Source organism: Ambystoma mexicanum, chromosome 1q (assembly GCF_040938575.1).
Source record: "Ambystoma mexicanum isolate Mex_15411 chromosome 1q, UKY_AmexF1_1, whole genome shotgun sequence".
Lineage (NCBI taxonomy): Eukaryota > Metazoa > Chordata > Amphibia > Caudata > Ambystomatidae > Ambystoma > Ambystoma mexicanum.
In genome coordinates, this window is record NC_090922.1 from 31,804,373 (window position 1) to 31,831,705 (window position 27,333).

The window sequence follows — 27,333 nt, forward strand, 5'->3', positions numbered from 1 at the left end:
TTCACCAAGCATATAGTGGGAGGAAGGATAGCTCAGGGGCAACACGCTTATCTTGAAAGCAAGACAACGTGGCGCAACACAGGTTTGAATCCCAATGCCGTGCTTAGAAACCACTCGCTGGTATTAAGTGTGTTATAAATTAACAAAATAAAAAATTTAATAAATACACCGACTTTGGTCTGCCTTGTAAAACCTATGAAATGTTCTTTTTCAATTCCATCTGTCAAACATCCAAAATTGATTTGCCATTGAAGACCTTTGAAAATGTTTATCCAAGTTCTTTGAATCAATTGTCAAAAATTGAATTCCTTTCCCAGAATTCTCAAGACATAGGGATCACGCAATTCAGAGCGTAGGCAGCCACAAGCCCAGCAGGTGCTCTACTTGTTGCTCGCATACACCTGTGCACAGGACATTTAAGCAAGAAAAGCAGAGAGTCAATGGGCCTCATTACGAGTTTGGAGGTAGCCATTGGGTCCGGGTTCCTTGAATGAGGAATTACCCGGCCATTCCAACCTTGGAGGACCCGGTAATTCCTCATTCAATTTACCCATCCCCATTTGAGCCCCCATAGGGCTCAATGGGAATGGGGGAGGGTGCCAACAACAGGCCTGTTGATAACGGGCCCGTTATTAGCCCCCTGGCCCTTTAGCAGCTCCCACTAAGGCCGCCTGGTAAAATAAGCCGCCCTTAGCGGGACCCGCTAAAGGACCTCGTAATGCGGCAGTAAGGGGTTAATGGCACCGGCACCCTTACCGGCGCCATTAACCCCTTACCGCCAGCCTCGGAATGAGGCCCAATGTCTGCTGCTGCAGCTATTGACTGAAGAGAGCTTCACCTCTCTGCGAGGAACAAGAGACAGAGGGTGCGACCGGCGTGGTGGAGCCAAGCGGCTCGCCGATGAAGGAAAAAGCTGCTGCACCAGGGCATGTTCTAGGAATGCCAGGTGCCGGTGAGAGACTCCTGGGCATGCGGAGGTGAAATCAGGCAGCACTACACTTACCAGAGCCAAGAAAGAAACAGATGTGGTAAGTGGAAGCCACGAGAGATGGGCAAACAAAGTAGAGACAGCCGCAAGAAGGACCAGATGAGAGAGTCCAGAGAAGCTAACAAGAACTGGTGTGCCCAACCAGCGGCGGGGGAACCAAGGGGTGTATTGGTGAGCACGATTGTGAACAATGTAATTGAAACAGAGAAAACAGACATTTTGTTAAAGAGAGAATAAAACTAAAAACAAACCCTTTACAATTATGTGAATGCACATAGTGCAAATGTATGGGAAACAAAGATAGGATAATATATCTGGAGGGGACATTATCCAACCAAATATATATGCAACTCTGGGAGCGGGCAAATACCCTGAATGAACAAAAGCCCAGGTAGTAGAGTATACCAGGGAATTATAAGTGTGTAAGAGCAAGAAGCCCTGGCAGGAGAGTATACCAGGAGTGCAGTTAGTGGTCTTGGTGATGGGTTGTGGGGGAGGAATATAGTTAGTCCACACAGAACACTAACAATAATTCTAGTTAGACAGGTAAGTACAAACATATGCAATGATTTATCCGGTGTTTAAAATGCACATTAAGCAAGTATAACTTCTAGGCAAATATTGCAACACACTTACTATAAAACAGATGTGTGCATTCACCCATACAAGAAGAAAGAAGCATATGATTCAGTAACCAATATAACACAAGTAAAACTGTGCAAGAACAAGAAGCCCAGACCAGAGAATATACCAGGCAATTTCAAGTGTGTGTAAACCAGAAGTCCTGGAAGGAGAGAACACCAAGGCACTGGTCCTATCCCACCTGTATGGGGGCAATGCACTCCTCTAAGGTCTCCCGTCATCCTCACTTGTGCCCCTGAGAAGTGTGCTACACACCGAGTGTAAGGAAGACATGGTATCAACAGTAAGAAGACATGGTATCAACAGTAAGACAGACACAAGTGACCACAGTTTTAGGGTGTTTATTGAACTTTTGCAAGGGTGTGATAAACGCCTATCTACACCTAAATCTACAGACTGGAGCAAGCTATGGTCATCAAATAATAATAATGCAGTTTTATCAAAATAAAAGAGCCAATGCTAAAAAAAATGTATTGCCAATCTTTACCACTAATTTACAAATAATGTGGGGTAATGTTCATGAAAAAGAAAGAAGTGTTCACAAAATAATATGTCAGGATGCTCAAGCCGTTGGCTTCCCTTCCCCACTTTTTCAGCACGGGGCAAGGCGGGTCACTTGAGCAAAGCATACACTCTGGCTTCTGCGGCACGAGGATTCAGTTAAATTTTCCCACTTCAGGACCTTATGTGTCCAAGTTTTGTTACTTCTTGCAAGTATCTTGACGCAGAAGGCTTGCTGTACCAAAGACAATACACAAATGTTCTTTTCCTTTTCACCAGTATTCAACTTGGGTGTTCACCCTGGATCACCCTCAGCTGAGCTCAGATCCTTTTCAAAACAAAAGTTCCATGTTGGTTCCCCCTATTCCAAGCTCAGATCTATAAGGAACTCATGGTGGCAACACTAAAGACAAAAAGATGTGATCACAGTACAAGGGTGTTTATTAAACTGTATAAACGGGTGAGAAAAATGCCTAATTTAAACCTAAATCTAAGATGGGAGCAAGCTACGCCCAATTAAATAATAATGAAGAAGTCCTAGTGGAGTCCTATGGGGGCTCAAATGGGAATGGGGAAGCTCTGGGCCAGGGTTCCTGGAGGGAGGAATTACCGGGCCCTCCGAAACTCAGAATGGCCCGGTAATTCCCCATTCAGGGAACCCGGACCCGATTTTGTCGGCAGCCATGCTACCAATAGCGGCATGGCTACCGCCAAAGTCGTAATGAGGCCCAAAGTCTCTTGCCTCTGAGGGCCTTGTGTGTCAACAATAACAAAAGTTCCTTTCCGTAATCTTTTACGTTGGGTGAGGACTCGTCACCCCTTGAACCCCCTCAACCGGGCTCCGATCCTTCTTGAATGTTAGCCTCTCTCCATTGGGTTTACTACAACCTTTCATTCAAAATATTTTCACCTGTAGTGTTCATGAGTCTCATTGTATTTTTAAACAGCCTTTCACTGTGGACATCCCCCTCCGCCGAGTTCACTCTTGTCAACACAAGGTTCACAGGGTTATTATGCTTCACCCCGCCATGCAGGTATCCCTCAGCCGGGTTCACATTTGCCAGCCACACAAATCACTTTGCTTTATCACAAATGCAGGATTCACTTCCCTTAGCTTTCCTCTTGTCTACGGGTCAAAGACATTTGATTGTACAAGGGGTTTTACTCAACCCTTATATGACCACTTTGACCTCTTACGTCAGGCTCTCCTAGGACCTCCTGTATCTGTAGTTTTAACAAAGGGGGACCAGCCAGAGTCTTTTGAATAAGCGCCCACGTGCCACCTGACCACTCTTCAGCTGGTCTTTCCCTGGGATTTAAAAGTTCAGTAACACACAAGTTCTTTGTTCTTAAGTTCTTTCAATTCATATCATGTTGCCGTTTGCAACCTTTGCCCAACACAGCTTGGTCTACTATCGGTTCTGCCTCCAACTCACCGGCTGTCCTGTACTCCTTGATGTTTCTTGTCTCTGCAGTCAAGGATGGTACCACGGTAGCAATTGCCTCTCCCTGTCTTCGTTATCTGCGTGGAAGGGCCCTGTGCACCGTTGGTATCTTTATTCAAGCCCGCATCTCGGTGGCATCAAGCAACACGGCTGAACTTTTCAAAGTCTGTAGGGAACTGGCCCTCTGTGCACCAGCCTCTTCTGTCACACCCACCCAGGACCTTTGCTTGGCGCTGGCTGCACACTTCATCACAAAAACCCAAGACATCCTTTCCTCCCTCTCTTGCACACAACATCATACACCAACACCGGAGCCTCCCTTGGCCACCCCCCCTTCCCCTCTCTTCTCTCTCACTCATCACACCCAATGAGGTCACCAGACAAGTTTGATCTATGAAGGCTAAATCCAAACAGGTGGACCCCTGCCCCTCAAAAACCATTAAGGACAACATTGACTCCCTCACTCCAGCCGGGGCCGATCTCTGCAATCTCTCTTTTGCCACTGGAGTTTTCCCCAACTGCTCTTAAACACTCCCATGTGCACCCGCTGCACAAGAAACCCTCTGCCAACCCCTCCATTCCGGCAAACTACTGCCCTATCTCGATCACTCCTTTCCTGGGCAAACTCCTGGAGAAGTTGGCTATCTCTCAGTTGACCCTCCACACTGAATCTATTGGTTGCTTCCACAACCATTAGTCTGGCTTTAGAGCATCCAGAGGCACGGAAACTGCGCTCCTTAACACCCGTGAAGACCTGCTCTCAAATCTTGACACTTGCACTCCCTTTGTCCTCATTCTCCTTGTCCTCTCCTCTGCCTTTGACACGGTTAACGACAACATCCTGATCGCACGTCTCTGGCAGCCGGGAATCACAGCTCTGGCTCAGGCATGGTTAACCTTCTTCCTCTCCAACCGCCCATCCGAGCTGCAACTCTGAGCCTTTCTCTCTACTATCGCTCTTTCAACCTGTGGTATTCCCCAGGTATCTAAATTATCGTCCTGGTTCTTCAACATCTACATGGCTGCATTGGCACGTGTGGTGGCCACTTTCACTTGTAACTTCCAGTGTTATGCGGATGACACGCAGCTATCTTTCAGGCTACCCTCAGCCGCCTCCTCCTCCTCGCTCATATCTGACTGTATGTCCGCTATTCTGTCATGGTGTGCTGCAAACAACCTCTGCCTCAACGCCAGTAAGACTGAGATCGTTCACACTGGGACTCCTGCTCCCGCTTTTCCACTTTCACTCTGGCCAGCCTCCCTTGGCCATGCACCCACACCCTCCGGCGAGGCCAGAAACATTGGGATCATCATCAACTCCACACTCTCCTTTCTCCTCTCACTTTTTGAACATCTCTAAAAAGTTCAAATATCAGCTATACCTCCTCAGAGGTACTCTACCTTTTCTCACTTCCCCCCAGCGGCTCACTGTCTCCGGAGCCCTGGTTCTCTCTAGGCTGGACAACTGCAACATCCTCTTTCTCATCCTTCCTGCTTCTGCTCTGCGCCCTCTGCAACTCATCCATAACAGAACCACAAGACATATCATTGGCCTCAAGCCCAGGGAACGCATCTCTCTGGCGCTGAAATCCCCCCACTGGCTCCCTGTGGCAGCAAAGATCAAGTTCAAGACCCTCTGCATTGTCCACAAGGCTTTCTGGGGCATGGGACCTGGGACCTACCTATCTGCAACAATGCTTACCTAAATACTGTCCCTCCCGCACCCTCCACTCATCTACCTCCAACCTTCTGCGAGTGAGCCGGTTCTCCAAGTAGAGATTTGGAGGGAGATCTTTATCCTCAGCTGGGGCCTCCCCCTGAAACAGCCTCCCTGTCACCCTCCAACTTGAGCCTGATCTCCTTAAATTCTGGAAACTCCTCAAGACGTTCCTTCTCTCCTCTTCCTTCTCTCTCTCCGCCTAGCCTGCTAACCTATCCCTCTGCTCTTTACCTCTCTCCCTCCTTTTCCGTACAGCTTGTTGGTTGGCCGCCTGGTGTACCTCAGAGTCTCACAGGTCCCTGGCACCCATGTCAGTCCTCTAACACTCGACTCTGGGCCCTGCACTCGCCTCATCATCAGTGCACTTATAATGACCCAAGAGTGTGGCAGCTCTCTGCACTTACCCCAGTCTCCACCGACTGGGTGCACTTGGATCCCCCTCTGGACTTGTCCTCCCTCCATCTCCCCCCGTAACCGTCTTTGTATTGCACAATCTGACTGCACCATGCCTGAAGATAGTCTGTCTGTTTCCCCTTGTCTTCACTCCCTGCATGGTTACACCTTAATTGCACTTGGAAAAACTGCAGAAACGTCTGACCTATTTGCTGTCATCCTAACTGTTAATTGTACTATATGCACTTACTCTGCCTGTGCAGACTATTATCGTTTCAGAATTTCAAGGGCTCGAACGACTGTTTTCTCCCCTTGTTTCACTCCCCCCTTGAGCACTTTGAAACCTTGCCTTGTGTATAGGCGCTTTATAAATAAACATTACCATACCATACCATACCATTGTAGATATAAATAAACATTACCATACCATTACACCACACGTAAGCTATATTTCCCGGTCTTATCATTCCTTTCACGGAGGCTTTGTGGACCTGGGTCAAAAAGAGAAAGGGCACTTCCCTCCTTGTCATCCTTTCAGGTCTCGATGCCTTTCTCCTCCTTCTGAACTGCCGTCCTGGAATAGCTGCTTTCTCATGCATTTTGCTTTGCTCAAAGTGTTCTCTTGTGCTCCGCCTTTTAGCCCTGTGGGGTAGGGAAAGGGCCGTCAGGTGTATGTAGTTATTGTCAATTGCCTGACTCTGCCTGACCCTTGCGTTGGGATATGTCAGGTAAACGGCTCTGGTGTTAGCCAGTTGTCTTTCATGGTGTAAGAAAGTGTTCGTGTGGCAAGGGGGTTATTGGCTTCTAAGTATTCTATGGGTTAGGATGGGGAAAAGGTGTCATAAGGAAGGGGGTACTGCGTCTCACCGGTTGGTGTCCCACTTCCACTCCCCGAAGAACCCCATCCATGTGATCCGCCCCCACTGGTCCATCCCCAGGAACCAGAACCAATAGCGATGGCCATGTCCTGGCCACCTGGATGACAGATCTCTGGGGACTCGCCTGTGAGGCACCTTCAGGTTTCTCACAGATCCCTTTCAAAACAAGGTTCAGAGAATTATTTTTTGGGGGACTCACTCACGGTTCACCCCGGATCCCACTCTGCTAGGCTCAGATCCCTTTCTTTCATTCAATTAGTCTCCCTCAACCATGCTCGGACCAATTGTGATGTACCTTAAACTATCGAAGACTTTCAAATGTGCAGAGGGTTTAGCTTGACCTGCTGCATTACCACTTCAATCTCAATATTTCTTTCTCTCACACTCATCATCAGTTGGATACCTAACAGAGACTTTCAAATGAGCACCCACGTAGCGCCGGACTACTCTGTGTATGGTATCTTCTCTTGGCATCCCAAAGTTCAATTATAAAGTTCAACTACTTCCTTTGGCTTCCAATTATATTTGCGCCGCTCATCCTAAATGCCTCACACACTGTTCTCTTTATACAATGTTGCCTCTTGCAACTTTGGTTCAAAATACAAGCTGGTTTGGTATCAGTCTCTCTGACTCACCGGCTGTGCTGTCTTTTCTGATGAGCTTTGTTGTAGGAGCCAAGGACAGTAGCACAGCGGTAATTGCTCCTCCCTGCCTTGGATATCGGCACAGGGGAGCCCCAGGTACCTCCAACACACTGTGCAGGTTTGATCAGCCTTAGTTCCTGGTCTTCAGTTTCTTACTTTTCAGGGCTCACAAAAGTAACGGTCTTTATAGGTCAACAGTGCTTCCCTCCTTGCAAACCTCTCTGGTCTCGCCATCTTTCTCCTTGTATTAAACTGCCATCTTGGAATTGCTATTTCCTCGTGTGTTTTGCCTTGCTCAGAGTGTGCTTTCTTGCTCCGCCTTTTAAACATGTGGGGAAGTGTGATGGAAGTCAGGTGTCTGTAATGATATGTAGTTACCTGGACTTGTCTGACCATGGTGTTGGTCCGTTGTTGCTCACAGTGAACTGTCCGTGAGAAAGTGTTCATGTAGGGAATGGGGGGAAGGGGGTTGGGTTCCTAGATATCCTACCTGGTAGGTTGGGGAAAAGGTGTTACAAGGAAGGGGATACCGCGTCTCACCCTCCGGTGTCACACTTCAACTCTCAGAGGACCCCTCATCCAGGTGATCCTCCCGCACTAGTCCACCCCCCAGGAACTGGATCCAAAAACTATGGCTGTGTCCTGGCCACCTGGATGACAGATCCCTGGGGACTAGCGGGTGAGACACCTTAAGGTTTCTCACAGCATCTTCCTCTTTTATTCTTTACTTGACAGATTTGTCTGATGCACTAGATGGTTCTAGTGCTTACCCACCCAGACTGGGTCCTGGGAGATAAAAATGGCTTGCCTACGTGAACGATCTTACACTGTTAGACACTAACTCAAGAGGATTGCTATCTTAACTGGACTTCCTTCTGAATTATGCCCCCAAAAATCAGCTTGTGATAAATGTCACTGAAACCAAGATACTATGTTTTCGGGAGAGGGGCAAGAACGGCTTGCTAACTGGACATTAAATGGCAGTGTAATTGAGATTGTTGATCAGTATAAGTATGTGGGGGTACTTATTGATATTAAATCCACATGGCCTCCACAGATTGAAAGCATTGAGAGAGGTTTATCTGATTACAATTGTATCCACAATATTATACGGCTCTGAAATATGATCTACTGGAATGCAGAAAAATCTTATTAAAATGCAAAGATATTGACTTGGAGCCATTACTTGTTTAGCCAAGAGCCTACCTGGGGAATTTCTAAGGGTAAAATCAACTGTACCCTCTGTAACTGACATGGACATGTAACACTGCTATATGTTGATCAGAATGTACCGAATAGCAAAAACTAACACATTAGCACATTACTTTGGGGACTTCAACCATGAACAAGGGATTCCGAATATCTCTACAAGCTGTATGATAAGGGAAGTGCAATTCTGAAAGAAAGATATTGCTGCATCTTTGGCAAAAGGCAAAGCTAAGGCCATGGTGAAAAGAAACTTTAAGCTCATTGATTAAAAACAGAACAGGGTTGATTTAGCCACCAAAGCATTGTGTGCAGAATATCACAACTTTATTCCTACAATGGGGCACCAACCACTATACATCCATGAGTTTCCTAATCAAGGCCTTGGACAAGATCACTTGAGGATTACATTTAGTATGGTAATGTCTGGGGAAATTACTGGTGCAAGGTTGAAAACGGATAGAACCTGCCGCTTGCATAGTCAAGATTGTGTGGAGAGCGTGAGACACTTGTTGACCAAGTGTAGCCATTTGAATGCTCTATGTTGGAAACATCTACTAGTTTTTGGGGGCGATGAGGCTATGAATATCCACTGTATGTCACTTTGGATAAGGTTTATGAAAAGTAATTTATTTTTATTTTTACACTTATATAATGCACAGGCAGCCCCAGGGCATCGCGGCGCTGTTACTTGTAGTTCCACTTAGTTACAGTTAATTATAGATCTACTATGTACCATTTGACACGAATCTGGCGAAATACTGAAAAATACCTACACCTTATGAAAAGATTGAAAAAGTAGTGTAGTGACAACTAAAGTGGCTCGATATATTTTTTGTCGTTCAAGTATACATCAAGTAGTGTGTACCTAAATTACATTAGTTGATGGAATATTAGAATGTTCTATTTTTATTATGATAACTAGTTTGAAATTAATGGTATTTTATTGCTATTAATGCAGTGATGGGTGTACATGCACTTGAAATATGTGTGGATGTTGCATAATATTAAGAATTGTTGGAATGTATTTTTATTAAATAATGTATTGTTGCTTATGTATGAAAGGTCATATGACCATTATACTTTACTCATAATTAAAAAATATATTTCAGTTACTAAATTCATTAACATGTACTTATTACGTCCCAGCCACTTAATTACTAGGTCAATTCTGAAGAGCGGCTGATAAGCAAAATCAAGAATGGACATCTAACTGAAATCAGTATGTTAAGAAAGGGGCTCATTTCGGTGCAAAATGTATAGGGGTCTTCATGAAATATGACTGGAGATAGATGACCCAGGGGGGATGCAATACAGAACAAAGAAAATACACAGCAATGCAAGACAATTCTGTGCTTAAAATGACAGACCTAGGACATCCAAAGAAATTTCGTATCGAAAAGAACAAATTGCTTACCCCTGGTAATGTTCTTTCTGTTGAATGTTCCTCCCACGGATTCCTCATCTTTGATATACCGATACCCTGCTTACAGCTTTGGAAAAACATTTCGACAGCAAAGGACGCCATGCGTCAGAGTCTATGCCCCTTGGTGGCTTCCATTCCCGCGCTCTGACGTGACGTTGATATGAATACCATGCACTGCAGCCGTTGCCTCAGTTCTAGTTTTTCCCTCTTTCGCCCAACGGACTTGAGAATACATAACCCGCATGACCATTGAAAGACAAATATATTAAAAAATCACCCGCAGTCAGAGGGATAGGCAATGAGGAATCCTTTGGAGGTAATCCATAGAAAGAACATTGCTAAGGGTAAGAAATGTGTTCTTTTATGGATTGTGTCCTCACGTGGAGTTCCTCATCTTTGGTAGACTCCCATAGCAGGTACACAGAAGGAGGTGGGGCAAGCGGATTGCATTACAGGTTTGTGTTGGGTCAAACAGCATTCCCAAACCTAGCGTGCTGGTGCGACAAAGTGTTCAGACAGTAATATTTTTAGAGGGGGTTTATCGAAGAACACGTTGTAGCATTACACATTTCCTGCACCCGTACACCTCTTTGCAGAGCCAAAGTGGTTGCCACTCCTTTGGTGGAATGTGCCCTTAGATTTTCAAAGGCATCTTTCCCAGCCAAAAAATAACATTCTGAAAATGCACAGAACGATCCAGTGTGACATGGTCTGTTTAGTCACGGCTTGACCCACCCTGTGTCCACTGTAACCAACAAAGAGCTGATCGTCTTCCCTGACATTTGACAACCCAGCAAAGCATAGAGCTCTTTATTCAACCTCTTTTCCTCTCAGGAAGGTTGAGGAGGTGGATAGAATGTTGGCTTTTGTGTTAGGTGAAACTCCAACACCACCTTTGGAAGGAATGAAGAGTGAATTGTGATGAATCCTGCAGATCCCTCACTAAAACTCTGCCTAAAATCTCCTCCCAGGTGGCCAGGGAAAGGCAGACGCTTCCTGATCCTGACCTTGTCGATGGTGCACTGCGAGAGGATCACCTGGGAGGAGACAAGGCCAAGGGTGGTGAGGAGATCCCATGGGATGAGACACAGTATGTGTCTTTAAAAGGGAAGAACCATTCTCAGGTTCCAAATGCATATGGCTTATTGTCGTTATGATGTATCTGAACCACACAGTAAGCCTTTTGATGTGGATAAAGCTGGTGCGAAATCTCTAAATATTCTAAGAAAGGAAAAACTGTTTGAGACCTCTAAGGTTAAAAATTCCCCTTACTCCCAGAGGTACAGTGGAAGGAAACCTATAAATAATGGCTTAGGTGAACTGGCTTCACCATTTCAAGTAAACTTTTGTAACTTTTCCTTACATGCATTTAAGAGAAGTGAATCTACATTTAAAAATAGAAAGCTGACAAGAAAGCCTCATTTTGTTGTTGAGACTACAAGTCCCATAATCCCTTAAGTACTGGGACAAGGAAGAGGGCTCAAGTGCAATGTGGCAGGAGTAGTCAGCTTGTTAAGCATAATGACCCACAACTGAGGGAAGCAGAGAGGCTTAAAGGGCCCCCTCAGCAGCAGGCCATTAGATGGAGATGGAGTGTGAAGGCATCATGAAGAAGGAGACAGACAAAATATTCAGAATTCAAAACAAAGCATTTTATCAACGTAAATGTCAGGATGGAAAAAGCCCTAACTTGCCCTATCCTAAGAGTGGATTTCCCTATCTAAATAAAACTAAGGAAAATCTGAGTCAAAGAGTTCAAATGAAGAATCTGTCTGTGTTCAAACCCTATGCTCGCCCTCACAACTAATCTATACAATGTGTAGGGGATGTCAGCAATCAAAAGAAACAGTGTCCAACACAAAGTTCAGAGCCTCTCAGGGACGTCATTTAGGGGTTGCTAGGGGTCGCAACTGCGGCCCCTGAGGTCTCCCTTGCTATCCTACAAAACAAAAGAAAAAAAAGTTTTTTTATTTTTTAAATGCAAGCTCCTGGGCTGTGGCCAGCACCATGTGGCTCTTTGCTTCTGCAGTGACTGGCTTTGTTGTTCAAGCCTCTTATGTGAAAAAAAAGACAAAAAGGAGAACAGGGGTTCCACAAGTCTAACACTTTCAGCAGTGACCCTAAATAAGAAAGAATAGTTTTGTCTTTCTGGAATTCTATACAATATTTGCTAGACTCATTAAGGTTTATTTCAGTCACAATTCAGGGGGTGAGTCATTTATTTAGACTGTTCTTAAATACCTCCACTCAGCCTTTCATCCTTCTGAGGTCGACAAATGAGTACCAACACAGGTTGGGTGATATTGTATGTATTCGATATAAAGCGTTTATGCTTAAGTGCTATATAATACAACATAATTATCATTTGGCAATGGACATCTGCTTGCATTTATAGTCATTTGGTAATATGGGCCTATACACACTGATCTTAATGATACATATGGCGATCCGTTCTTGTATGAAATGTATATCACATTATAGTGATATCGTAACCATATTTTTTGTACTGTATTAGAAACAATGCTATGTGATACCACTTGTGTTCCATCGCTTCCTGTGATATCACTTCAGTGTGGGGTCAAATGACATCACTTCCTGTGATGTCATCAGAGGTCAAGGGTTGTATGATGTCACTTCCGCTACCCCTGGCATTTTGGTGAAATGACATCCCTGGAGCCTCTTCCAGCTCGCAGCTTGTTTTCAGTTCCCTTCCCCAAGTATGAAACAGCTTTAGCAAAAAGACTCAAAGTTACCTCTTGGGAACTTAAAATAATGTAGTTTACACCAGTGCTCGGGGTTCCCTTCCCCAAGCTCTAAGTAACACAAATCCAAGTACCAAAGGAATAGTTATAACCTCAGGGTTCCTTTCCCCAAGTAACACAAATCCAAGTACCAAAGGAATAGTTATAACCTCAGGGTTCCTTTCCCCAAGCTCCAAGTAACACAAATCCAAGTAGCAAAGGAATATTTCCTGCCTCACGGTTCCCTTCCCAAAGACTTAAGTTCAGCAACACCAACATTATCTTTTGTCTCTGTAAAAGTCTTTGCCACTCATGAGCCTTCTCTTGATATTGTTGATGCATCAGGTATGAATTGCGATTACACTCAAAAGCAAATTTGAAGTCTTAAAAAGGTAATTCTTTGTAATTTTCAGCTTTTGACTTCACTTGCAAAGATTTCACTCAGTTCGGTATTCGATAAATGTGGAATGGTACTAGTTAAGGTTTTTGTTCAGTTTTAGAATGCTCTGAACACGGTTGCACTTATAACACACCTTCCCTTTCTACCTGTGGTGTAATTTTGGTATTCAATAGGTGAGGGTTGCACTCCAAAACATATTTGTTATTCAGCCCACTGTGCAATACTTCCTCAAAATTGTTCATTAAGCACAAGTTGCATTCACAACACCCTTCTTGTTCAGCCCGCGGTATAATACTTATTTATTCATTCAAAAATTAAATGTCCAATGCTCAGAGACTTTCGAGAATGTGTGATCTCTCACAAGCGACCACTCCGATACAATGTATGCTTCTTGGGAAAGTTAATACTTATTTATTTACTTTAGAATGCAATACCCAATGCTCGGAGACCTTCGAAAACGTATCATCATTCATACGCGATCACTATGATACAATGCATTCCTCGCAGGAAGTTCAAACACTTGCATATCGGGTTTCTCCTTCGCTAGAAACTCACTGGTTGTGTTTTGTTTAAGGACCTCCCAGCAGTGTGGATCACTCGGCCCTTGGCTTTTCCAATCAGGGTTCAAATTCCTGCCCCTCAGGCACTCCTGTACCACCTTCGGAACACAGGGAAATGAGCACTTCCCATTCCATCAAATGGGACGGCCTCTCCGCATGGCTCACTTCCCAGCACTTGATGTGCTCCACAAGGCTTCAGCTCTCATACCGTACTTTCACAGGTCGCTTCCCTCGGCAGACCTAAGCGTCTCAGCGTGCCTCTTCGCCATGGTTCCCTGCTGCTTTTCTTGGCCTCTCTGCTTCTGCTGCTTCAACTCTGCCTCTGGTTCCACCTTCCTCCTCACAACTTGAATTAGGCTGCTTTTATACACCTGCAGTCCTTTGACTGGCTACAGGAGTGAATGTTCAATTGGCCGTGCCTAACCACAATTAAAGGGACATGCCTGACCCTTACAACTCTCAGCAGGCATTTTCCTCGTCCCAGTACCAGAGTGGCAAAAGAGCAGTCTTCATTGCTCTTAGTTGCTTCTTCTTCATCCTAGTACTGTCAATTGTCATGTGTGAAGGAATAAGGGGAGCTGGCTCACAATAACCCATAAAGGTTGAGGAAGGGTTGGGTTGGTTGTCAGTAGGGAACAGGGGATACCATGTCTCACCCAAGGGCACTCCACTCCCAGTTCCCAAAGATCCTCCACCCATGTGATCTGCCCTTGTTTCTCCGCCCACAGGGTCGGGATCCAATGGCGATGGCCTTTCTCTGGCCACTGTGCAGAGGATGCAAGGGGTCCAGCAGTGAGAACACCCTCAGGTTTCTCACAGGAGATGGAGACGGAGCTGGAGTAGTCATAGCAGTAGCAGAAGGAGAACACTTTGGTGGATAGAAGGGATGCCGGGACTTTAAGTAAGCAGATTCCAGCAGCCTGTCCTAAGAGGGTGCTGTTCCCCCTAAATCTGAAGTGCAGAGGTTGCACAGCAGAAAGTGAGAAGGGAGATGACTTTTCCCCATGTGAACCTGATTGCAGAGACTTGGCAGCAGGAAGTGTGCCGAAGACCGTGTCTGAAAGTTGGTGTACAACAGAGGGTCCCAGGAGCGAGAGGAGCTACATGACTGCATGGCGGGAACAAAGACACCTTCACCAAGGAAGGGTGTGTGTCCAAACGAAGGTAGAAGCAGTTAAAGTCCTGCAGCACATAAAGGGAGCAAGACAGAAGCCAGTGAGTGTTACCAAGCATTCTGATCCCATGCGCGAACAAAGGCAGGCAACTGTAACCAAGCAGAATCACTCTTGTGCGATTGAAAGCAGTATTAAACTGACAGTTGATCGTCAGACAATGGGAAGTCAGAAAAGCAGCCCTTGCGTATGAGTGTACTTCTTAAATAGCACTCTCGTAAGAGTAAAGCACTCTGAACCATGTTAATTAAATACTAAAACATCTGAAAACAGATGAAAGACTTGTCTTGTGTGCTCAAAAGTGATTCTGCAGTAAAGGTTAACCGAAGAGTCAATTATGCAGCAGTTGAAATTAAAGTAGCACTGAAGCTAAGTGATTGAACATTGATAATTGTGGGTTCTAGGGAAGAAGCATTGTCCAACCCCAGAGTGAAACAAGCATTTCCCAAAGCCAAGAGTGGTGCAAGCATCGTCTAAAGCCAAAAGAGACTAACAACAAGGCATATAATTAAGCAGCACTAGTTGGCAGGAAGTGAAGAGGTGAATGCAAGGTTTTAAAAGGGTGAAGCTCGCTCATTGTAATTGTTCTCTAAAAAGTTGGTATAACATTGCCAAAGCTCCAAAGAAGAAATGTAAAATTACATCCTGAAGGGCAATTTTGGTTATTGATATTGCTGAAAGACAAGAGTGGAAAAGAGGTTGCCCTTCTGGAAAGCAAATGTTCAGACGAAGAGTGCCTAGCTTACTTGGAAGTGTTGAGGGGCACTAAAGTGAATCTCGTCTTTTATGAAAGGTTGTTCAGAGTCACAAAGGTACAAACTGCTCAAGCTGTGGTGACTGTTGCAGAAAGACAAGTGGCAAAGAAGCTGCTCTTCTGCAAAGTGAATGTTCAGCGGAAGAGTGCCTTGCTGACATGAAGGTGTTGAGGAACACCAAGGTGAATATTGTCTTTTCTGGAAAATTGCTAAAAGTTGCAAAGTTGCAAACCATTAAAGCTGTAGCAACACTTTTGTCGTCAGTACATTTAAAAACCTCAGAAGCACAGTTGAACGAGGAACATTACTGGGCAGGCGAGTAGACCTGCATGGTGAACAGTTGCAGAAGTTAACCGGGTACGAGAGATGTGTAGGAGAGTTATCTAGGTAGAAGCAGAGGTGCTGTGAAGTCATCCTGACAAAGCTATAAACTGTGATTTATGGTGCATAAAAGAGAACTGAGAAAAGCTAACAAGAAGCAGTGTTTCTTTAACCTTGCCAGAAGTTGTGTCTCTTTGGAATTTGACAAAGCGCTGTGTTTCTTCTTTGACATTCATATATTGTGGCAAAGCATCTTGACCCAGAACTTCACTAATGCCTTTTGATAAATGAACCTTGGTTCACAGAACTTTTTTTGACAAAGTGAAGGATCCAAGAACTGAGATGGAACTTTGTTGCAAACCCGGATTTCCTTGTTTCCATTTGTTGAACATTGTAACTGAATCTAACTTGAAACCTAGGGAAGGGGAGTACACCCAGAGTTAAAAGAAATACTGTAAACATTTTAGATATACAACTGTTGATATGGCAATTCACAATAATATATGTTGTTGTGTATTTTATGTTTAAATGTGAGGGCCAGATATCCTTTGTTAGAGTGTTTCCTTTAGTTTTTAATAGGCAGGGAAATCCTCATCAAGGTAGGGATAGTTAGGCGTTTGTTGAAACTTATAGTTTAATAAAATGGCATATTTTGAGAAATCACCCAAAAGGTGTCCACATCACATTTCTGACCACTCACAGGACCCTCAAGACTACCATCTCCATGAAAAATGTGGTGAAAGGAGGTTTACAAAAAAGTGCCTGAAGCTCATGCACTTTGCAAACAGAAGTGAAGGGCACCAGCAAAAAATTATTGAATGTCAATAGTCTGAGTGGACAGGAATGTAGAGGCTCAAATGGAGCTCCCATTAAAAATGTCAATGCCAAGTTCAGATCCTAAGCCCGGACTATAAAAGGGCCGGTGGAAAAATATTTGTGTGCCCCCTAAGAAACTGCGTGACAATAGGCATTTTAAAATAAGAGCCTTGCTCTGGCGTGTGCTTGAAGATGGACATGGCTGCCAGGTAGCCCTTGGCATTAGCCACCTGCAGTCCCTAATGGGCTAGGTGTAGCAGAAAAAAAAGCCTTGTAGAAGTTTTGCAAACAAAAGGATCAATATATTTAGCTCTACAGCAGCTGCAAAACGTATTCCAACGACAGCAGTACAGTGCTTTTGTTGCTGATCTTCTGGCCAAAAGCAACACCTCCATAATGACTTCCAGGAGATCACAGTCTTTGCATCTTAACTTGTCAGAAACCAGGCATGAAGGTGCTGGATTTTGATTTCTGGGTGAAGATGATGGCCTTTCTCTTGGGAGAGTAGATCTGTCATCTGGGGAAGACGTAATAGAGGACAGATGGACATGTCTAGAGAGTCTGGGAACCAGGTCCTCCTGGCCCAAACCAGAGCAATCAGGATCATGGACTTCCCGAACTTCCTAAACCTCGTGATTACATAAGGAATGATGAGGACTAGAGGGAACCCGTACAGGAGTGGAAAATCCCAGTCCACTAGGAACGGGTCCCCAAGAGCTCCTCTCTGCAGAAATTCCCAGGAGCAGAAAAGGTTGTGTTTCCTGTTGATACTGGATGGGAACAGATCTACGAGGAGTCCCTAAAGTGCAAAGATCTCTAAAAGGACAGAGCTAACTCTCACTAACTCTCACTCATGGGAAATCATGCTCTGCCTACTCAGATAATCTACCATTGTATTCTCCTCTCCGGCTCAGTGAACAGCCGACCAAGAGATTCAGTTTGTAGTGCCCAAAACCAAAGCTGCATTTCCTCCCTGCACAGAGGTAGTGACCCCACACCTCCTCATTTGAGGAGGGGGTGCTTGGCCAGCATGTTGTCCATCATTATCAGGACATTCTTTCCCTGCATGGAAGGCAAAAAGGCCATCAGTGCCAGTCTGATCGCCCTCTGCTCTAACAGATTAATGTATAGTCTGGATTCCGCTGGGGACCAAAGACTGCTGATTGTGAGATTGGTCATGTGGCGCCCCAGCCAGTGAAGGAATTATCTGTGACTACTGTCCTCTCCGGTAAGGTTTGCCAAAAAGGTTCTCCCATCATCACATGCTCCTTGCAGGTGCCCCACAGAAGATCCTGTGTGACGTTGCTCGAGACTTGAAGAAGGTCTGCCATCCTGCCCGAGAATTGGAATCATTGGGACCCAAAGGCCGACTGGAGGGAACTCCTCATTAGAGGGGCTTCAGGCACCAGGATAATGCAGGATGCCCCCAAACTTAGAAAATCGAAAGCCGGAAGATGTAGGGCATTCTGAAATGTTTCCACCAAATGCAACATGTGTTGAGCCCTTTCCTGAGGCAGAATCCAGGAATGCTCCAATGAATTGCAGATTTTGGGAAGGTGTCACCTGTTCCTTCTTGAAATTGAGGGAGAAGCCCAGTTTGTGGAGAGAGTAGCAGGTGCAGCTGAGATGTTCCAGAGCCTGTTCGGGAGAGCGCTCTATCATGACCACCCACAGCACCCGCCCACATATCTGACCTCTTGGGTAGCTTACTGGAGCTTAGCCAGCCATCCTAAATCCTAATCTTGACCAAATGCACAAACACATCTTAGAATTAACTGTTAGTACGTTTTCTGATACCTGAACTTCGGTCCCTGAGGGCATTCCAACCACAAAGCGCATTGAGACTGTACAAATGGGAAAATGGCGCTATATAAATGACGGCTACAATACATTATCAAAGATGAGGAATCCGTAGGAGGACACAATACATGATAAGTCAGTGCATAAGCTTTCACAAAGCTGTGTGTGCAGAGGGATAGCTGAAGATGTTTCCATTGGGCTGAAGTCCTTTTCTGCCCAGGCTTCTGGTGGCCTCCCAGTCCACCCATGTGCTACACAGCACCCCATGTTGGATGACTCAAGATATTTTCATCCTCTCCTTTGTAGCTGGAGTAATACAAATCCTTGATAACTACTTCAATGCCCAAAATCTCTGCTGCAGGCATGTATATTCTCCCGCTGCCTGTCCATGACTAGTAGTGTTCACAGACCAAAATAACAACCCTGCCTTTGCAAACTGCCACACTCCTAGAAATCTCCTCACTGCACAAAATCCGCTTACTAACTGAATCTCCCCTACAGCCTATTGTAACCAAACCGAAGTCTGAACGCAGGATAAAAAACACAAAATTACAGCTTTCAAAATACCCCTCACCCCTTAATGATAGGATCCCTATGCATCCAGCGCAATTTTCTCTATTAAATGCATGCCACACATCATATTCTTCATCCTGTACCCAAACGCTTGATCATGAAGTGATTCATAAGTCAAAGTAACCATTTCCTTAAAGCCCTGTCATTCCTTACCAGCTAGCTGCGTCAAGAAATGTAACTTAAATATTCAGATCTCTCCAGCTCTATAAAGATCTTTGCAAAGACATAGGTACTGTTGCGTGAACTACGTGTTTATTGGGAAAAGTGATACTAAATTGCCCAGCCATGCCCTTGGTTTGCCCCATTAAAGGCTGAGCAGGCCCTGCCGCGACAAACATCTATGCCTAGTGCAGGATAGTGCTCTTGTTCAAGTGTGTTGCACACTGAACGCAAGACCTTCATGCCAAACCTACATGAAGCTCATTGTGCCTTCCTCTTCGAGCCTTTGCCCTTATTTCCCCAAACCCTCAATCCCAATTGCCACTGTAGAAATTTTGGCAGCAAAATGATTTCCCCCCAAAACTAACCCTTTCCACTGCCCTTCATTGGCGTTGCCACAAGTTGGACCATTCATTCGCAGTACCTCTTCAGATTGTTCAGATTGCGGGGGAAGATGGTGTGGGAGTTTAGGTGGGGACAGAGCGCCACGGGTAATAAGGACCGTAGTTCACTGTGGTGGGGGAGGAGCAAGTGTGTTAAGGCCTAGCAAGGAATCAGATAATGAGCAGGGTGGCTACATGGGAATGACGTCCCATGGAGGTGGCGGCCCTTGAAAGGAGGAGCCTGGAAGCGGGACCCCTGGTAGTTTCCTTAGTAAAAAGTAGAAGTGGACAAACCAAAAAGGGATGAGCCTGGCTCGGCTCCAGGTCCTCTGTGAATCAAGAGCCACGCCAGACATTAAGGGCTCTGCCTTACCTTTTTTTTCATCCGAGGCCCTTCTTTGCCAAGCAGAGGTGTTCCCTTGGAGAGAATTTCCACTGCCCTAAATGGTAGCTTTAAAGTTAGATTTGGGCCAGATCTCAGGACTTTGGTTAGTGTGGTCCACTGCCTGACTGCAGGCACATTAATTCTGTCCGCCTCTGTAGTGTGTGGCAGGGCCACAGAGATATTCACATAAGGAGGTAGCCTTTTATCCAAGTGCGGCGCTGGAATGCCTGCAGATGACTTCACCCTCCTGAATCCTCTGGATACCCACACATGCAACTTGCATTTTTTTTTTAAAACCTTGCTCAATACTGGGCAGGCTTTTGAGGTTGACAAAATGAGTACGATTAAAATGACTAATAATGCTGACTAATTAAATGCTTAAAAGAGGGCCGAATCCAGAATTACGCGCTATGCAAAAAGTGATATTATCCTGTGTGATGAAGTTCCTTGCCTTCACCTTTGTCTAATGACCACGAGCCAGCTGATGCAGGGAGCCAGGTATCTAGCCAAGCCAGTTAGAGAAATATATTTTGCATACTGCTTCTCAGGAACCAATAAATGTGTTGGTGGCAATGTCCAGGGAGTAGATGCAAGGGATCTGGTAACTTGTTGGCAAGATGTATAAAGTTGTCCTTTGGTAGGACCAGGCGGCTGGGGTAGTAGATGGAGGCCGCCAGGTCAACATCTAGTGTATACACTGTGACTCATGCAGGATACACGAGGTGAGACGATGCTTAATCAGGGTCTGATGTGCCCAACCATGGTGGAGGGTAGGGGACTGAAGGCCATATTCTAATGCCCGAGGCGTTAAGGTTTACCTGAATGGGGAGGTAATACTTGCCTCATTAAGTCCCTTGTCAATGGTTTTCAGTTTAAAGACCCACCATGCCTCTTTGTAGTTCAGTGCATTGCTAGTGTTAGTATTGCTGTGCACTTTATCTAATACCCAACACCTTATATCGTCCTGAATGTGCTGGAATTCGATGTAGTGGGAAAGAAGTGGGGCAGTATGGGTTTAGCACCGGATTCTAGAGCAATGTTCAATGATCTGTTTGTGCACTGGTCTCGTGGTTTGACCTACATACCCGAGAGCACAGGGGCATTCAATGATGTAGATTACGTTGGTGCTCTTGCAGTTGGAAAAGTGTTGGAAGTGTCCACTCTCTAAGCCTAATGAGACCACCCCTTGAAACTGCCCTAAAATATATAAAACTCGTCCCGTGAGCCCCAGTGAAAAAAAGGCATTACTCTAGATTGGAGTAGGATTCGGGTTGTAAAGAAACCACCTTTCAACAATAAAAGTGTGAGAGATGGCCGGGAGAATATCACATGGGTCATATTTGGAACTTACTGCAAATCCCCGTCTTTTTCCTCCGTGTGCGAGAACCCTCACTTTAGAACTCATTTAAAAATGTTTTAGTCATGTTTCATGCCAAGGATAGCCTACTGGGCAATGGAGGAAGTCTTCAAAGCATGTGCTTCTGTGACAAATCAAATGCTAGTAACATGTTTCTAATTGCCACATTCCTATCTATTACTTTAAGTCAGATGTACCTGGATATGTCTGCAGCAAGCCATGCTGGTGGATGTCTAACACCTCTAAGCCTTTCCCAGACTCACTGAAAATATACATCTACAAGGAGATCATTGTACCTCTATTTATAGTGAAATATTGCCCTTCCATAGACTGACGTCCCTTGTTAAAATAATGCATTCATTATTGAACGAAGACTGGGAATGCAAAGTAAATGAACAAGAAAATACAGCCCAAATGTGCTTCATAAAGTAAAACATAAAAACAGTGGCCAGTCAAGTCAAAATAAAAATGCACCCTAAGCATATTTTGGGAGCAGGTCCTTGACACTATCAAACAGACCACCGATAATCCTATAGATCCAGGAGCAGTGGAGTTTCTCTAAGAAATCCAAATCAGAAGTGGGCTTCCAAATTTGACAGACTGATGTCACAAATCGCACATGAAATATAGCAAGTATCTGAGAATATTCCAGGGTTTTTATTAGAATTGTGGACCATAGGGCTGTCCATTGGGCTGCTTTTTCATTTTAATTTGTTCTCTCTCGCCCCCCCTCTCTCTATCCTTCTGCCTATGTACCCCCTTCTTTCTATGCCGTCTACTACGTTCTCCTCTGTCTCTTCGATCTGACATCCTCCCCTCCACCCTACTACTCCCTCCTCCGACACTAGTACGCCGCACTTCCCACTACTCAATCACCCTACTTTCATTCACTTACAAACACTTCACATTACCCCTTAAACGATCTTTCCTGACCACTCTTGTTACTCATCCACGAACACTCACACCACAGTACTCCTTGCACTCACTAACCACCTGCACCAAAAATCGCCGTCCATCCTCCTGCTATTCTTTTGGTCTGCCACTTCCACCGCCTCTCCCCCACTCCCTATCACCTGATTAGTAGTAGTAGATTAGTGCTCTGTCTCTATCCAACGGAGCCCTTTCGTCCCCACCTTGTATGTTTTCCAAATGGCAGTCTTTCAATGGCAGGTTAAGCTACACCCCTTTTCCCTCCACTGCACCGCAGTGCAATCACAAATGGCAGACCTCATTGTACATTGGCCCTCATTCCGAGTAGGGCGGTAAGGGATACCAGGCAACGGTAAGGAGACCGGTGCCGGTAATCCCTTACCGCCCTACTACGAGGTCCCTTAGTGGGTCCCTCCTTTAACGCCAAGTCTGACCTGGTGTTATGGACGGGACTCATTAAGGGACCAGGGGGCAAATAACGGGCTTGACATACGCCAGCCCGTTATTTGCGCCCTCCCCATTCCCATTGAGCCCTATGGGGGCTCAAATGGGAATGGGGAATGGTTTGGTGAATGGGGACTAGACCGGTAAGTCCCCATTACACCAATCTGGACACGGTACCGTTATTGGTGGCAGTCATGGCGCAAATAGCACCATGACTACCACAAAACTCGGAATGAGGGCCATTGTCTCAGTTCATGTTAGCGGCTCCTACCGGCTTCACTGACAGCCCGGGTTGCACTGATGCTGTTGTTCGCAGGGATTGCATCTCTCTCTTTCTCTCTCTCCCCATTTCCTGCCGTTCTTCTTGTTGGCAGAGATATTCACAGGTCTGCATGCAGACTGCTGTGACCTCTCTCCTCTGCTGCAATTCAATGTTCTGGGCATTCCTGGAATTAGAAAAGAACATTATGCCATATTGGTTCACAGATGTTGGATGCTGCAATTCAGTACTGCATAGAAGCAGACTCGAAGTTAGAAGGGAGAACAGGAATTGGGCCTTCTCAGCTGTCACCGTTCACTTCAGGCGTAGGACTGGCTCTGGATTTCACCCTGGTAGGCCTCCCACCCCTGGCTGAGAGGGGTGCCCATCCACTCTTGACAAGGCCAGGGTAATGGCACTGTCAGACTTCTAATTCTGCAATTACTGCAGACAAACAGGTCATATAGCCAGGCTCTAAAAGGAAACAAACAAACCTATGATTGCAGTCTGGTTGAAGGAGGTCTGGCAGACGGTGGCTTTTGAAACAGTTCACTTACGCGAAAGAAGACCATCCTGTACAAGTCTGAATGTTTAGAAGCAATGGCTAGATCATTTTTAGAGAGTTCCTGCCTACAAAGTCCGTGCACACTGCAGTTGTTCTCATGAACTATCAGGGAACAAGTCCCAGTGTCTTCCCTTCATAGGAGAAGTTTTTTGTTATGGGGGCGAAAAGGCTACAGATGATCCTCTCATATTGTGATCTATGAATTCATGACTTTTGTTCTATGTTTGCAGCGACGGCGTTTCCTTTTTTCGATATTCCCTTTTGGAAGTTAAGATTTCACAAAAATGAACTGGGCAGGATGGATTGATATAGCTGTATTGGTTTGGAAAACACGGATTGAGATAACAGCTTAGTACATATAGTTGGGCTGCTGCCTGAATTGCCTATTGTGAAGTTGTTTAAAATGAAAGGGCACAGATAACGACCCCAATTTTACAATAGATGGCAAAGGGCCTGGCAGAGGGAGATACCCCTCAGCAGCCTATGTCAACTTTTTATGTGTAAGGTGTGGGAGGGTTACTCTCCGTGACCCTCAAGTTTTGGTTATTAAAACATTTACATTTGTTTCCAGTATTTGAACAAGAGTCGATATCGTTTTCGGGTAATGTATGAACAAGACGCTTGACACGTACACATTCAATATTTTAGCAATCTTGTAAAATGAAGCAAAAGGGAAGCTCACATACTAGAATGCGTATACAAAGCACTGACCCACCTGTTCACAATATACCACGAAACCGCTAGGAATCCAGAGAGCCACGTGCCACTGAGAAGCCAGCTGGTTACATAAAGGGCAATCACGTAAAGTCCCTGAAGTCCAAAGAGAGTGCAGATATAAAAATATAAAGGCTCCACATAGTGCTGCAAAATAAAAAATAACCTTTCTTTCATCAAGGGAAAAGACCACACATTTCATTCAATCACAGGAAAATAGAACAAACAACCTGAACGGACATTGAGCAACAGCTACTAACCTTTCCAAATGTAGTCCACTCATTTGAGCTTTTTTGATTCCATTGGCCTTAACCCAATTGTTTTACAAAATAATATCCCAACTACATTTCAAGGACATTTACAAGCAACACCATGTTCTTATTAAAATATCAATATGGCTAAGGTACAACAAGTAAGATTTAACACAGATACAAAGTTAAAAATCTTTTGAAAACAGCCAACTTGCCACTGGTATGATATGATATGGCATTTATAACGCGCCTGTACACAAGTGTTCCAAGGCGCGAAACGTAACGTCTGATAAATAAAGGTGACCTGTGACGAAGACGCAGCAATTATGCATCCCTAATTTAAAATGGTCAACATTTTATTTGAAAATGTGTCCGAACCCAGACCCTGTTCTTGTACTTCCATCTGTGACAAAGTCCCATGCCTTAAGTTAGGAGGTGAGGCTGACAAGGCAATGGGGTGGGTGCCACCCTCTGTAAAGTGAGGTAGGGGCCGGAGGAGGGATAGGGATGGTTTCCCATGTTCCCATGCCCATCTCATACCTGTGCGGTGAAACCACTAACTCTAACCTTCCAACTTGAAACCCATCTCATACCAGAAATGTTAAAATCCCTTTCTGCCAAAAAAATACCAGTAGTTGTCAATGTGTACGCCAATCAATGTGCCAATTGTCACCATTGATGTCTGAAGCACCAGGGATTGTGTTTTGCATTGTGTGTCAAACTGTGATGACCAGCAAGCTTGTGCACAAGAAACATGCGTGAGAGACAGCGAACGTGGGTAACCACTAGTTACAATTCTACAGTAGTGTAACCCCAAACAAACAGTTTGCCTTCTGTGGCAGACATAAGTTCAGGGAGACAGTGTGCAGCATTGGAGGGGCTGAGAAGCACCCGGTGACACACCGGGGACAAATCGGAGCTGCAGCGGCTATACTGAGCAAGATAGCAGATGCACTTCGTAATGGCTCGTTCCACGGAGCTGAAGTGCCAACTTTGCCACAAGGTAGCACGGCTGAGAGAGACACTGAGCCTATCATTGGGTGGTGTAGTAAGTACACCACGCCTGAATTAAATGCCTCTTTCACAGACACAGGTCCAGGTCTACAGGATAATAAAATGTGCCAACAGCTATGGCGGGCATTGGAAGGAAGGCTGCAGTAACATGAAGAGACAAAGAAGGTGAGCAAATGGGACAGCAGAGCGAGCAAGAGAGAACGAAAGAAGCAGGCAGAGTGAATTGGCTAGGTTGTGCGAGGAGGAAGAATAGCACATTCAGCTCAAAAGAAGGGAAAGAAGAGAAAAAAAGAAGCCCCACAGCTCTGGGGAGGAAGGAGCAAGAGGCAGAAAGAACCCTGAAAAGGAGAGAAAGTATGAAAGAGGTAGAATACCTGCACAAGTGAAAAGAAGGAACAAAGAAGATTTAATACCCGTTAAGGGGATAACGGAGCAGTGGAGGTGGCTCAATGCAGAGAAACCCAGAGAAGGGTACAGAGAGGGATGAAAAGAACTTAGGACAGAAAGATCCTAATAAATGACCCGAGAATAAATAAAGAGGTAAGTGAAGGAGAGACAGAGAGAGCCAAGGGGAGTGAAAAGTCTGAAATCCCAAATAGAGAAGAAAAGAAGTCAGAAGAGGAGATGAAGAGATGGGTCTCGAGTTCTTTTCTGAATTGTAGGAGCGTGGGCGTGAGTCTGATGCTGACCTGGAGGACTTTCTATAGTCAAAGACTGCAGCAGTGTCACTGGGCAGTATTCTGCGACACCTGTTTGGCTTAATTTCGGTAAAAAGGACTGCCACCGAGTGTACCAGGCCACCACCGTGTAACACCGGTGGACCCGCTTTTGAAAAGGAGGTGGGGCTTAACATGTGCTTTATTGTTTCACACCTGTATAACTTGGCCCCTGGGGAGAGCCAGGCAGAGATTGACCCAGGGAAGCAGGTGACAATGAGAGTAGAATCCACTAGAAAACCCTGGTGGGAGTACAATATATAAGGTGGTTAATTTTAAGCCCTCACCACTAGCCAGCCAGCTTCTAGACAGTAGGGGTTACCAATCTCTAGTGACCACCTTGGGGATTACGGAAGTCTGAGCTAGGGTGAAGGGAGACCTGGGGATGACCAGAAAGAGAGGCAGGTCCCTTAGTTGGGCCCTATTAAAATTCTTAATAAAATTCTTAATAAAAATACTTAAAACCATATCAATTTAGCATGCACAGAAATGTAATATACAATGAACACAGTCCCACACAAACAACAAGTGATCTAGGTATCACCCACTCTTTCAACAACCAACCCTATCTATTACGGTCGAGTTGTAAAGTAGACCAGACCTTCTACATGTCTTACATTATGTACCCATCCAGTGCATGAACAATAACAAACACCCCAATATCACCCATAAAAGCATTCAAACACTTTCCCCTCAACATATGATGCGACAGACAGTTCACCACATCATAATCCATCTAAAAGGAAACCCTTCACTGAAAGTGCACGACAATTCACCCATCCGAGATTGCCTCAACATATATCGCTTATATAATATAGCTTTAAAAACACATTAGGACTAGGCCCAATCCCAGAATAGAAGTGGTTGATAATAAATAGGCATGGAAAAAATGGATTACAAGCAGGGATAAGGATAATCAACTTTGGAAAAACTAAGAAATCTAAAGGTGCACCCAAAGAAAAAATGGAATTATACAAACATACTTTATAGTTGGTATAGGTACCCTGTCCCCAGCAACCCATAGACCCCCCCCAGAGGTCACACAAACATCAAAATTAAGTCAACATGTACATTAGAACGGAGCTGTCAGTACCTAGAAAAAAAACATGTTAATATATAATCTGAATACTCCCAACAGGCATGTAACAACTACTCACAACCCCAGCCCCATAACC

At 45.0% G+C, this 27,333-nt stretch overlaps 1 protein-coding gene across 1 annotated transcript in view; it reads right to left on the bottom strand.

The window, feature by feature from the left end:
• DPY19L3 (dpy-19 like C-mannosyltransferase 3) overlaps window positions 1-27,333 on the bottom strand; it is a 2,003,695-nt gene that overhangs the window by 1,252,690 nt on the left and 723,672 nt on the right. The window contains exon 6 of the mRNA XM_069635451.1: window positions 24,179-24,324. Coding sequence (XP_069491552.1) covers window positions 24,179-24,324 — 146 coding nt within the window. The remainder of the gene's footprint in view (window positions 1-24,178; window positions 24,325-27,333) is intronic.